General features: G+C 42.7%; 1 protein-coding gene across 3 annotated transcripts in view; it reads left to right on the top strand.

The window, feature by feature from the left end:
• The window catches only part of ORAI2 (ORAI calcium release-activated calcium modulator 2), a 50,525-nt gene extending 40,044 nt beyond the window's left edge, over positions 1 to 10,481 (top strand). For all 3 annotated transcript variants that reach the window (XM_044273507.1, XM_044273508.1, XM_044273509.1), the window contains exons 2-3: positions 1,157 to 1,395; positions 8,846 to 10,481. In XM_044273507.1, coding sequence (XP_044129442.1) covers positions 1,171 to 1,395; positions 8,846 to 9,394 — 774 coding nt within the window. In that variant the 5' untranslated portion in view covers positions 1,157 to 1,170 and the 3' untranslated portion in view covers positions 9,395 to 10,481. The remainder of the gene's footprint in view (positions 1 to 1,156; positions 1,396 to 8,845) is intronic.
• Positions 10,482 to 14,672: the final 4,191 nt, after the last annotated feature.

Genomic DNA, 14,672 nt, shown 5'->3' with positions numbered 1-14,672 from the left:
TTACTTGAAAAAACATTTCTTCAAACAGCTTTCAGGCTTTGTCTGGGTTCCAGCAGGCTTTAGCATGAACTGGCAGGCAAACTGAACTCTGCTTTATCTCTTTCTCTCTGCTGTACTGATAGGTAGCTTAGTAACTTTAATTTCTTTGTTATGCTGCACTCCACTCTTTAGTCTGACTTAGTTTCAGCCAAGGAACTATTCTCCGGGCTCCTGAGGCTTTCAAGCTTCTGCCTCCATGGTCAGGAGAGCTAAGGGTGCTCTGGCTGGCGTGGGCATGTCAGGCAGTGACGTGTCCCTGCACTCCCTTTCCCTGGAAACTAACTGGAAACTTATGCCCCAACCAAAGGGGGGAGAATGGAATGGTAAGTTCCATTCTCTCTAACTATATCTCTGCCATTTGCACTGCCACCTGCTGGTGAACCAGGCACATTACTTGTAATAAACAGTTACATAACAAGATTATCAATGCAAAGTGTAGAGAGGACCTGGAACAAAATACATAAGATGGCATACAGATTAGCTCATTAGAGATAGTAGCAGGGTGCAGGAGTGTGCTATTGTAAACAAAAATGTATTTGCCCTGTGCGATTCAGTGCAGGGCCAAGGAGAGCATCGGAGCATGAAATGCTCCGATGCTTATATCAGGGGGCCGGGGGGGGGGGGAACATAGGGATATGTCTGGGTTCAGCTCTGAACCAGGACAACTCTTTCCAGTATCAATGCAAAAGATGTTAGTGTCAACAAGTGTGGGGGCAGGGGATGTGAAATAAAAGAAGATTCTTGGAGTATTCTTTTAATTAGAACATCCTAAAAAGGATCTGTCGGTAGGATCAGTAGGATCAAGCCTATTAAATTATTTAAATAATACCAGCCTTTTGAGAATCGGCTACGACATTGCAAATGAGGACTTCAGTGTTCCAAGGGGCAGGACCTAGTCCCTCAGTGCAAATCAGTTCCTCAGTTTTCCAGTGCTAGACCTCGACTGATGGTGCACTGAAGACCTAATTTGCATAACGCCTGGTTTTATAGGGTTGATCCTTCTGTCAGGTGCCTTTTAAACTTACACTATATGTTAGGGGTTGGAGTTTACTATTATTGTTTTATACTATGTAGTTACTACTGTTGAGTACATAACTGATGTTCTGTTTGTTTCTAGAATTCTAAGTAACCATGAGCAGTGAACTAAATGTCCCAGTGGATCCCTCCACCCCAGCCGTCTCTGAGCGCGGCAACAAAGGGATGGACTACAGAGACTGGGTTAGGCGCAGCTACTTGGAACTGGTCACATCCAATCATCACTCAGTGCAGGCCTTATCCTGGAGGAAGTTATATCTCAGCAGAGCCAAATTAAAAGCTTCTAGCAGGACATCTGCTTTACTTTCTGGATTTGCTATGGTGAGTTTAAAAGTAAAATCTTCAGATTCTTTTTTTTTTTACAGGTTTTAATGTAGCGGAGTCTCACTGAATTGAAATGTATCACATTATGTGTTAGGGTTACATTGTAAGTGTAATGTTCTTTTGCATAAATCAGCAGTACTGTACCTGTGCATGATGAAACTTTGTAATATATCTTACCCTCTTCCTCACCTTCCATCTGCCTATAGTTCCCCACTACCTGCATGTTGGCTTTGTCAATGTTCAGAAATCTAATCAGCTCCACAAAAGTCCATTTGAGGTTATATATTAAATAATACAGGAGGGAGGACGAAGAGGGTGAGGTGGCTGCAGTTTTATCTAATATAAATAAATATAAAGCTGAGTGTATGTGTGTATGTATGTCCGCTAAAGGAATCCGTACTGTTGCATTTACAATCACAAAATTTGGCACACATGTACATCAGGTGTCCGGGAAGGTTTTAGACCGCTCTCTAGCACGCACAGTTCCTGAGATATTCCCCAAAAAAATGCATTAGCCAATAGAAGCCTGGTCACATGACCATCAGCCAATAGAAGCTCACAGACCCTTAGTCTCCACACACACACAGTTTTACATCAGGTTTCCATAACAACCCAGCTATTTTTCTTCACTGCTGTAGGTCAGCTTGAAAGAGGCAGGGGGCTGTGGATGACACTGTTAAGGGAGCGGAGTGTTGTGGAGATCACAGTTAAAGTGGCAAAAGATGGACTTAAAAACCCCGCCCCCAGGTCCTGCTAAGCCACTCTTCTGATCGGGTTAGGCCACGCCCCTTCTACTCCGCCACTGACGGGGATAAAAAAAAAATGAAGGTAAAAATCAACTTCTGTCAGCTGCAGGGGTGGAAGGGATGGTGACTTCCTCCCTGGCGCTCAGGCTCAGACAGCACAGTGCTGCTGTCTGAGAGTGAGCTGTTCAAAAGGACATCCCTGTGTCCGTCCAGGCCCTACGCCGGAGGGAGGGTAGGGAGTCTAAAACCGGACCTTTGGCCACTTTAGGGGCACGCTGCTGTGGAGGTCACAGTTAAAGGGACGGTGCCCTATAGAGGTCAGTGTTAAGGGGCGGGGTGCTGTAGAGGTCATCGTTAAGGGGGTAGGGCAGAGGCGTATCTATCGCGAGGCAAACAAGGCATTTGCCTGGGGCGGCACTTGCCAATGGGGCGGCAAAATGCCTTGTTTGCCTACACAAATACTTGCCGATCGATCCGATCCTTCACTATGCCGCTGCGAGCGGCAGCATCGCCGGCGCCGCATAGTGAAGGAGTGACTTATCACTTATCTCCTCCCTCCTCCTCCCTCCTCCTCCCAACCCCAGCTGTTTTCCTACCCGGCCTTGCTACCCACGTCACTTCTAGTAGTGACGTGGGAGGTACGTCTCTTCCCTCCGCTCCTGACTGGGTTTGTTGGCGCAGGCCCCGTAGCAAAATATTCCGGCCCAGTGCGCATGCCCGAAGCGCAGTAGGAGGCGTAGTAGCAGAAAATTCCGGCTCCTACTGCACCTGCGCCGAGTCGCCTTATTTGCGCATGCGCAGTGGGTCAAAATATTCAAAATACAAGCGGCAGCCATAGCCGGCCGGGAAAAGTCTGCCCAGACCGGCTCCCTCCTCACACAGACAGTTGGCCACTTTGCCTGATTGACTCCTGGCCTACGTACCCTGCGAGAAGTGTCCAGACCAGGACCAGGTCCTGAGGTCCAGGCAGAGGAACAAACAGGAGTGAGTGAGAGTGAGACAAGAGAGTTAAAAAGCAAATACTGCACGTTCACAGTGAGAGTGAGACTCATAAATAAAGGTGGTATGATGTCAGACTGTCTATAGTGGCCCTGGCCTCTCCTTGAGGCTGCCCCATACAGACTGTATGGCCTGGGGCAGCCTCGAGGAGAGGCCAGGGTCACCATAGACAGTCTGACATCCCACCTTTATTTATGACACAGACACAGTGCACTATTTGCTTGTGGCAGCCGGGCAGCCCCCAATCCCCCATACAGTTTAGTGTCTCCTTGTGGCTGCCCCCGGCCCCCCATACAGTATAATGTCTCCTAATGTCTGCCCCCAATGCCATACAGTATGTATAATGTCTCCTTGTGGCTGCCCCAGTGCCCCATACAGTATAACGTCTCGTTGAGGCTGCCCCCATACAGTATAACGTCTCCTTGTGGCTGCCCCCATACAGTATAACGTCTCCTTGAGGCTGCCCCATACAGTATAACGTCTCCTTGAGGCTGCCCCATACAGTATAACATCCCCTTGTGTTTTTTCTTTTAAACTGGTATTTCTTGCGATATATATATCGTTATCGTGATAAATTTCTTAATATTGTTATGCAAAACAGGAAAGGGTGGAGCCTAAAGAGGAAGGGGTGGGGTTTACAGAGGAAGGGGTTTGGCCGTGACAGGAAGGGGTGGGTCAAATTTATATTAGGGGGGTGCCCGAGTTTAGTCTCGCCTAGGGCAGCACAAAACCAAGATACACCACTGGGGTAGGGTGTTGTGGAGGTCACATTTTAAGGGAACGGAGCTCTGTGGAGGTCACTGTTAAGGGGGCGGGTTCATGTGGAAATCACTGTTAATAAGACGAGGTACTGTGGAGCTCACTAATAAAGGGGCGGCCACTGTGGATGTTACTGTTAAGGGGGGGGCACTGTGGAGGTCACTGTTAAGGGAGAAGAGGACTATGGAGGCCACTATTAAAGGGGCAGCGGGGTACTGTGAGGTTAAGGGAGCAGGGTACAAATAAAGGGGCGGTCGCTGTTGATGTTACTGTTAAGGGGGCCAGGCTCTGTGGAGGTCTCTGTTAAGGGGGCAGGGAATGGTGGAGGTCACAGTTAAGGGGACTATACCCTATGGAGGTCACTGTTAAGGGGCGGGTTGCTGTAGAGGTCACTGTTACAGGGGCATACCCCTGTGAAGGTCACTGTCAAGGGGTTGGGGTTCTGTGGAACTCATTGTTGAAGAGGCAGGCTGCTGTGAAGGTTGAAGTTAAGAGGGTGGGTTGCTGTGGAGGTCCCATTTTAAGGGGATGGGGTACTGTAGAGGTCACAGTTATGGGGGGGGGATACTGTTGATATCTTTTAACAAACATTAAATGAAATGGATGAAATATACCCGTGCGAAGCCAGGGTAAGAGGGCACAATACAGAGGCAAAACCACGGTTGAAAAGCAAAAGTGTAAGAAACAGTCATGTAATGTCTCCAAGTTTCATTATCCTGGTAAACTGTGTTAAAATTTAATGTAAAATGTCTGCAGTATTCGTTTGGTCAGTAGGTGGCAGCATAGGACCAATTTGCATTGGAGTTTAAAATAGAGAGTGTATTACTGTGATACTGGCTCTTTAAGGCAGCAGCTAAGTGTTGAAGTGACACGCCCCTTATGATGTCAGCCTGCCTCAGTGTGAGCAGAAAGAAGGAGGAAGAGAGACTTGAACTGCAACTGCCGACATATTGGCAAGATAGAAAACAAGTTCTGTGCTGTGTAAGACGTGTGTGGAGATACTAAAGGACTTCCCTGTACAGCCAAGCTGTGTGAACTTCGGTCTAGAAACGGATGGAGTACAAAGAAACCATGCATTTAGTGAAGCCAAGTTAAAAAGGACTGTGTGCAGCAACTAACCTGTGGAGCCGACATTGGGCTGAGTGGATTGCCCCAAACAGTAAAGAGACTCACAGTGCGGTCGAGGTACCGGACAGTAACTGTAAAATTCTGGATTATATTCAACTGGTTTTCCGGTCTGCTGAAGAGGACTTCTTTGTTGTGGATCCTGCGCTGGTTAAAGGAAAAGGACGACATCCGACCCCACCGTGCACTTCCGCAAACTGTAAGCGGTCCACTGGGATAAGGGGGGTGCGCACCTGCTTGAAAGTTAGGGTCAGTTAGGGACAGTTTCTAGGACTATTATTTCTTAGTGTCCGCACTGCGAATACAGACACAGAAAATTGTTGCGGTGTTTAACTTGTATTGTTTATACTGTTTTGAATATTTTGCTTGTCTTTACCTCTGTAACTTCACTGTTAACCTGCTTTTATTAATTTATAGTAAATGCAATTTTCTTAATCTTGACTTCTGCCTACGCACTCTTTTCTGGAGTCAAATCACCTGCCTTGTTCTCGGTTCACAAAAGTCAGTGTTTATTCACACAAAAAGGCAGAAAAGAAACACTATACTTGGCAGGGCCCTGGTGTTAATTCACACCGCAGAAATCCTCATGTTAATTCACACAGCAAAAGTCCACAGAACTCAAAGAAACACGTCGCCTGGCAGGTCCACAGCAGGCTTTAGGGCGCCTGGCTTCCAGCAGGCGGCTCTCATGCAGCTCTCAGCCTTACAGCATGGCAGAACTCCTCAGCTCCCAAAACACAGAGCTCCACTATCACCTGGAGGTTCATTTCACACCCAGCTGAGCTGCTGGCTGGGCTTTTAAACCCCAGCCCAAAACCTGGCCTGGACGTGCGGAACAGCCACCCACCCTGCTCTTTGGCTGCTTCCAATAAGAACCGGCCCGGATTGGCTTTACAGCCACACTAAGTAAAACAGTGTCAGCGAGCACTAGCTGCCGCTGACACACAAAATTACTGGTTCTTATCTCACCGAGGTCAGGAACCTCGGTGACACGTACCGTCCTTCAATGACGGACCCTTGCGCCTTCCTACAATAAATATATATGTGTGTGTGTGTGTCTATAATACTGCATGCTGTGAGATGGGTGAGGGGGCAGAATAAGTGAGTCCAGAGAGCTAGGAATAGTTCTAGCAGTGGTGTAACTATAGGGGTCCTCTCGGGGGTCCGCTGAGAGCAGTGAATGGCTGCAGCAGTTACATGACCACAGAGACATTACCACTTCCAGTCTACCAGGGACCTGAAGTAGTGGGGAACAGAGCAGCATTCAAAAGGTGAGTGAGGTTTCTTCTTTGTTTGAAGCAATTTCTTGAGACTGAATAAGCTTTCCTGGAGGTCGGACAACCCCTTAAAGAGTCTGATTTAGGGGGTCTGGTCTAGTGTCAGATTTAGGGGTTTGGTCTGGGGCTAGACTAAGGGAGGGCATACAAAACACTTTCTAGTTACCCCCCTGCACACTGGCCTCAAAACAAGAAGAGCCTTCCTCCACCCACTATGCATGTTTGAAACGTCTACAGAGGCTGATTTGAAGCAGACCCAACAAACACAAGCTTGACATGCAATTTGATAACTTCTGTTGATTTCAATGAAGGGGAATGGCAGATGACCTCTTAACAAAAAGTCAGCAACAGATGTGTTGATTTTTGGATCTTAAGATCAAAGATCTTTTTAGCTACCAGTTTACCATTAATTGGGAACAAGAATGAATCACAAAGAAAAGAACATAAACTTGCATTCTGTAATTCTCTTTTTTTCTGCTGGAACCCTATTTTGTTTTAATCATAAATATGATTGGATGAATGTCATCATTGAAGACCACATTAAAAATTTCAGAAGAGAATTTAAACAGTCTGTAGAAAGATTGTACGTTTTTGCCATCGGCAGATTTACAATAACCCCAAAACCTCATCAATTTATTTGCCTTTTAAGGCAGACATAATTGTGGTTTTGATTCTTGGTCCTGTGACAAAATCTAAAAACAATGTTGCATTTCCCTCCCTGAATAAGGATAATTTTATTGTCTTGGAAAGTTGTCTTTGATGCTTGACAGAACTTCACAGATTTTGACAAGAATGTTTGAGGTGATCAATTTAACATTGTGACAAACTGCCAAAAACAGGTTTTTATGTTACTAGGCCGACATAATAATTCAAACGTGTTATATAAATGAATTCCAAAACGAATGAGTCATGGAAATCTCGAGTCATTGTGTGATAGTTGTCTAATTCGCTCAAGCTTTTTTAGGTAGTACTGATATATTAATATCAAAGCATAGTAAAATGTATGTAAGGATAAAGAAACAGTAGCAGTTGTACTAGATATACAATATGAGCCACCTCTTGGACATGCTCTTATCTCATGAATGGAGCCATGCTGTGAAAAGAGAAGATGCTACTCTTGTGTGGCTTTCTCTATTCGCTATTATGGGACTTCCAACAACTGGCGATTTTTACCATCTGTGGTCATGTGCACCACTGCAGCCATCCACTGGCCTCAGCAGTGATGTGCCCCAAGTGACATGTGACTAAGGTGACATCTCACTTCCAGTCCACAGAAGACTGGAAGCAGCAGGTACGGGACTGTGCTATAATGGAGCACCTTTGAATAGGTAAGTGGCTTTGTTTTGAGCACTGCTGGGGCCATAACTAAAACCCATTTAAAGGTAAGCATGAAGTAACAACAGATATGCAGATATCAGCACTGTGCTGACTATATATGCCTGCGGAGTACATTTTCTGAGATTTACAGTTATTAGTTTCATCTTCCTGTGAGCCAGGATTCCTCCATACTCCTGAGCTGCTGGCTCCTCCACCTGGCAGCAAGTAATAAGAAAAGGAAACCAGTCCAGCTCACCAAGTCTGTAAGTTCAATGCATCTGACCACACGTATAGGACGGAGGCTAAGGACACAGAATACCAAATCCATTAGCATGTCCATAAAATCTTCTTCTTTATTAGATCACATTGAACATTGTGGCCTACGTGTTTCGGACAGACACATCCTTAGTCATGGATGTCATGTCAAGTATAGCATGCATCTGTCTGAAACATGTAGGCCATGATGTACTACTTGGATGTTAGGCTTTTAATGTGATCTAATAGAGGAGAAGATTTTATGGACATGCTAATGGATTTTCTCTAGTACCCGTCACAGGCCTACATGACTGAGGCAGCGGTGAAACCAGCGTGTCTGTCACTACCTCATCCTTCCCCCACAGAGGGCAGGATAAACATGACGACAGATTCCCTTTAAAAAAGGCTGTAAAATTTACCAAAATTAATTTTTACAAAATCTCTGAAAAACTCAATAAGGATGTACTGTGCGAATACACCCCTTATGACCAATTTTCTGTTTTTCATTAGAAATCCTCAATAACAAGGTAAAAAATGTTTGCCCAAAGTGTGAAGAAAACTGATATGAGTAATTGACCCCTACCCTCTGTGTAGGCGTTATCCCAAAAATACATACGAAAAGTCATAAAGTAAATACCTGGTGAAGAGAAGTATAAAATCCCAAATGTAATGTTATTTTTGGATAATTTGTTTTTATTGGAAGAAACAGGACTTTGCATTTCTGGTTGTTTCACATTTTCTGGAACACTGTTCCTTTCAGTCTAAAATGCCTGTGTTTTGGTGGGAAATGTCCTTGCCTGGGCTGGAAATGTGTCCAGTTGTTTAGCAAAAATGACAAACTGGAACATTTCCAGAGGCCAGACTACTGTCAGCATTTCATCCTCTGTTTCCTTATTTCATGATATAACGTATAACATTGTGGGAAAAAAATAATGATTATAAACTTATTATTTTTATGTTGTTTTCTAGGTTGCAATGGTTGAAGTCCAGCTTGAGATGAAATATGATTACCCCAAACCGTTGCTCATTGCGTTTAGTGCCTGCACCACCATACTGGTGGCTGTCCACTTATTTGCACTTCTGATTAGCACCTGTATACTTCCTAATGTCGAGGCAGTGAGTAATATCCATAACTTGAACTCTGTCAACGAATCACCCCATGACCGTATGCATATTTATATTGAACTGGCTTGGGGTTTCTCCACAGCTCTTGGGATCCTCCTGTTTCTTGCAGAGGTGGTTCTTCTGTGCTGGATAAAATTCTTACCTATAGACTCTCCGCAAGTTCGAAATGAAACTGCTTCGTCACAGAGGCAAAGTTCAGATGCAGGTTTTACCTCTGCCCTAGTGTCCACCATCATCATGGTACCCGTGGGCATTATCTTTGTCATATTCACAATTCACTTTTATCGCACACTGGTTAGGCACAAAACGGAGCGCCATCACAGGGAGATTGAAGAACTCCACAAGTTAAAAATCCAGCTTGATGGACATGACCGAGGTGTAAATGTGGTGTGAAGTTCAATGGGCAGTAGACTCAGGTTCACGAGTCTGTAATGCTGAACACTTGTCAGAGGTTGGGCAGTATATCAGTCAGCTGTGGAGTTTAAGATTGAATTCTTCCAAAGCCGCAGATTATGTCTGCATTGTCATATTGAAGGCTACAGGGTGACAAAGGGACAACTTCTGAAAGGGAAATGTTGCACTGTTTACAAATGGGACCTAAAGTGCTTACTGACAAATGGTGTAAAAAAAGAAATATTTGATATGTCCCAAAATTATGTTTTTATTCAGTCTCTTTTATCATTTTCAGAACATTTTTAGGTCTTATAGGATGTTAGCAGATCATCCTCACCCATGAAAAAGATCACATCACTAGTCCAAGTGTATGATTATGCATTAAAGAAGTTCTTCAGTTTGAAAGAGTCTGTAGTCAATAAGTTGATCACAAAGTGTCTCCTTGTTAGGTCCCTCAGCAAGAAGACCAGACAGTTCCCCTATCAGTGAGTGTTCACCAGTGAAAATTCAGCATTACACCACACCCATTCAGATCAATGAGCTGTCCAGTTAAAGGGAACCTGTCACATTAGCATGGTGACCATTCTGCAGGCAGCATATTGTCGAACCGAAGTAGCTGAGCAGATCTATATAGTTTTGTAGAAAAATATTAATTTGAACTTGTATTTTATTCAAATAAATCCCTACTCTTTCTATTCTTAAGAGTCCAATGGGTGGTCCTTCTCAGTGATCGACACCTATCTCTGTATGAGGACTGCCCACTGGACTCCTAAGCTTAAAATGACCAGGGGTTTATGTGAATAACATACAAGTTATAATGTATCTTTTCCTACAAAACTATATATCAATCTGTTTTGCTCTACCTGCTATGTAACTTGTTGCCTGCAGATCAGACAACCATGTTCAATGTGACAGGTTCTCTTGAATGTAAGACAGGTCCTCCAGAGCGAAAGATGCTCTTTGTAACTCCGGCTAATAGATGAAGATCCTAAAGAGAACTTTCTTTATTAGCTCAGATTTCCCTAAAGGGCATCTGTCAGCAGATTTGTACCTATAAAACCAGCTCACCTGTTACATGTGCGCTTGGTAGCTGAAGGCATCTGTGTAGGTCCCATGTTCATATGTGCCCATACTGCAGCAAAAAATGATATTTTAATAAATGCAAATGAGCCTCTAGGAGCAACTGGGGCGTTGCCGTTACTCCTAGAAGCTCTACAATTGCCGCACCCTCTCCAGTTTGATTGACAGGGCCAGGCAATGAAAACGTCATCACAACTGGCCCTGTCAATTAAAGTGCATAGATAGGGGAGCCTCTAGGTATAACGGCCACGCCTCCGTTGCTCCTAGAGGCTCATTTGCATTTATTAAAACATACATTTTTGCAGCATATCAACATGGGACCAACACAGATGCCTTCAGCTTCCAAGTGCAAATGCAACAGATCACCCATTTTCATAGGTACAAATCTGCTGACATATGCCCTTTAAGCTATAAGGAGCCTTGGTAAATTTAGAGGTTATCAATAAAGTTGTTGACAATATATGAACTTGGATGTGCTGAATAAATGAGTAGGGGACTGTACCGTCATGGTGGGATGAGGGGTACGCAACCAATACTTACTCTGTATACAGCCGCTTTGATCCGATTAAGGTTGGGATCACATCATGTTTTTCCCATCCATTTAACGGATACAAAAAACATATACGTTAAACGGATGCCTCAGACTGATGCCATACAGTGGCATCCGTTCACCATAGAGTTCCGTTGTAAAAAAAAAAAAGTTTATACTTTTTTTTTTTTACTGGACTCTGCAGGATACAAGAACGTGGTGTGCGGCATTTTTGTATTTATATTTTTTTTTTCTAATGTATACGTCAAATGGGGACATAAAATGTAATGTGAACCCATCCTAATTGTCTTACAGTACAGTCTGCATAATGAACTATCTTAATGTATGGGGCTTAAACCCAAAAGATATCACACAAAATATCAGAAACCTGTTGGTCTATTAAGAAGATGCAGGCACAGTGATGAATAATACTGGATAACCATTCAGTCATATATCATAAATATATATAACTTATTTAATTTCTATTAAGAATCTATATGGGACAGAGATAAGATATATATATATATATATATATATATATATATACACACACATGTTAAAATACAGAGGTTTAAATGTAAACGTATAGTGAATATATGTAATTTTCTGAATGTACATTATTATATTTGCATTATATTATGTGTAGTATATATTTATGCTCATTTACATTGTTAAAATACATTTCACACAAGCATAGATTGTGACTGGGTAAATCTTTGGGATAACTATAAGACCAGATTCGCACCAGTGCTTTTCATTTCCATTGATTTGCTCGGTTATAGGAGCTGAACAGTGAACATGACACCGACAACGCCGATCAGACTCTGTTGACCTTTGGGTTTTCATCATAGTGCCTGTCATTTTACCGCACAAAATAGTACTGTATAATATGCTATTTTGTCAGTTTTTTATGATGAAATTTCCAAGCCTAACGGAGCCTCCAACACAGATATGGACCAGCCCTAATATGCTACTTTTCAAAATAGTAGTTAGTCGAAATACTTAAAAGAATTACAGTAATATTTATTTTATCCAGCACTAACCAGGTATGTGCAAGATTATCAGATAACATATACACTTAGCTAAATTATTATCTATTATAACTAATTAATTAATATCATAACTAATTAAACGGTAACATCAGAATGCCTCAGGAATACAGCTTAAATATACTAAAGTTCCTGACGATTGGGGCTATTATTGAGGATGAACGTTCCTGATAGTTGCCCTGTGTAAAGGTGCCATCAATCACCCGATGAACAATAAGGCCCCTTTCACACGGGCGAGTTTTCCGTGCGGGTGCGATGCGTGCGGTGAACGCATTGCACCCGCACTGAATCCTGACCCATTCATTTCTATGGGGCTGTGCACACGAGCGGTGATTTTCACGCATCACTTATGCGTTGCGTGAAAATCGCAGCATGCTCCTCTTTGTGCGTTTTTCACGTAATGCAGGCCCTATAGAAATGAATGGGGTTGCGTGAAAATCGCATGCATCCGCAAGCAAGTGCGGATGCGGTGCGATTTTCACGCATGGGTTCTAGGTGACAGTCTATTCACTGTATTATTTTCCCTTATAACATGGTTATAAGGGAAAATAATAGCATTCTGAATACAGAATGCTTAGTATAATAGTGCTGGAAGGGTTAAAAATAATAAAAAAGTTAACTCACCTTCTCCTCCTGTTCGCGTAGAGGCCGGTCTGTTCTTTAGCTGTGGCTGAAGGACCTTTGATGACGTCAGATCACATGCTCCAATCACATGTCCATCACCATGGTGATGGAGCATGTGATCTGACGTCATCAAAGGTCCTTCAGCCACAGCTAAAGAACAGACCGGCCTCTACGCGAACAGGAGAAGGTGAGTTAACTTTTTTATTATTTTTAACCCTTCCAGCACTATTATACTAAGCATTCTGTATTCAGAATGCTATTATTTTCCCTTATAACCATGTTATAAGGAAAATAATACAGTGAATAGACTGTCACCTAGAACCCATGCGTGAAAATCGCACCGCATCCGCACTTGCTTGCGGATGCATGCGATTTTCACGCAACCCCATTCATTTCTATAGGGCCTGCATTACGTGAAAAACGCACAAAGAGGAGCATGCTGCGATTTTCACGCAACGCATAAGTGATGCGTGAAAATCACCGCTCGTGTGCACAGCCCCATAGAAATGAATGGGTCAGATTCAGTGCGGGTGTGCAATGCGTTCACCGCACGCATCGCACCCGCACGAAAACTCGCCCGTGTGAAAGGGGCCTTATTGTTCATCGGGTGATTGATGGCACCTTTACACAGGGCAACTATCAGGAACGTTCATCCTCAATAATCCCCAATCGTCAGGAACTTTAGTATATTTAAGCTGTATTCCTGAGGCATTCTGATGTTACCGTTTAATTAGTTATGATATTAATTAATTAGTTATAATAGATAATAATTTAGCTAAGTGTATATGTTATCTGATAATCTTGCACATACCTGGTTAGTGCTGGATAAATAAATATTACTGTAATTCTTTTAAGTATTTCGACTAACTACTATTTTGAAAAGTAGCATATTAGGCTGGTCCATATCTGTGTTGGAGGCTCCGTTAGGCTTGGAAATTTCATCATAAAAAACTGACAAAATAGCATATTATACAGTACTATTTTGTGCGGTAAAATGACAGGCACTATGATGAAAACCCAAAGGTCAACAGAGTCTGATCGGCGTTGTCGGTGTCATGTTCACTGTTCAGCTCCTATAACCGAGCAAATCAATGGAAATGAAAAGCACTGGTGCGAATCTGGTCTTATAGTTATCCCAAAGATTTACCCAGTCACAATCTATGCTTGTGTGAAATGTATTTTAACAATGTAAATGAGCAAAATATATACTACACATAATATAATGCAAATATAATAATGTACATTCAGAAAATTACTATATTCACTATACGTTTACATTTAAACCTCTGTATTTTAACATGTGTGTGTATATATATATATCTCTTATCTCTGTCCCATATAGATTCTTAATAGAAATTAAATAAGTTATATATTTATGATATATGACTGAATGGTTATCCAGTATTATTCATCACTGTGCCTGCATCTTCTTAATAGACCAACAGGTTTCTGATATTTTGTGTGATATCTTTTGGGTTTAAGCCCCATACATTAAGATAGTTCATTATGCAGACTGTACTGTAAGACAATTAGGATGGGTTCACATTACATTTTATGTCCCCATTTGACGTATACATTAGAAAAAAAAATATAAATACAAAAATGCCGCACACCACGTTCTTGTATCCTGCAGAGTCCAGTAAAAAAAAAAAGTATAAACTTTTTTTTTTTTTACAACGGAACTCTATGGTGAACGGATGCCACTGTATGGCATCAGTCTGAGGCATCCGTTTAACGTATATGTTTTTTGTATCCGTTAAATGGATGGAAAAACATGATGTGATCCCAACCTTAATCGGATCAAAGCGGCTGTATACAGAGTAAGTATTGGTTGCGTACCCCTCATCCCCATGACGGTACAGTCCCCTACTCATTTATTCAGCACATCCAAGTTCATATATTGTCAACAACTTTATTGATAACCTCTAAATTTACCAAGGCTCCTTATAGCTTAAAGGGCATATGTCAGCAGATTTGTACCTATGAAAATGGGTGA

Source organism: Bufo gargarizans, unplaced genomic scaffold (genome assembly GCF_014858855.1).
Source record: "Bufo gargarizans isolate SCDJY-AF-19 unplaced genomic scaffold, ASM1485885v1 fragScaff_scaffold_703_pilon:::fragment_2:::debris, whole genome shotgun sequence".
Lineage (NCBI taxonomy): Eukaryota > Metazoa > Chordata > Amphibia > Anura > Bufonidae > Bufo > Bufo gargarizans.
This window is presented reverse-complemented; position numbering and strand designations above follow the sequence as displayed.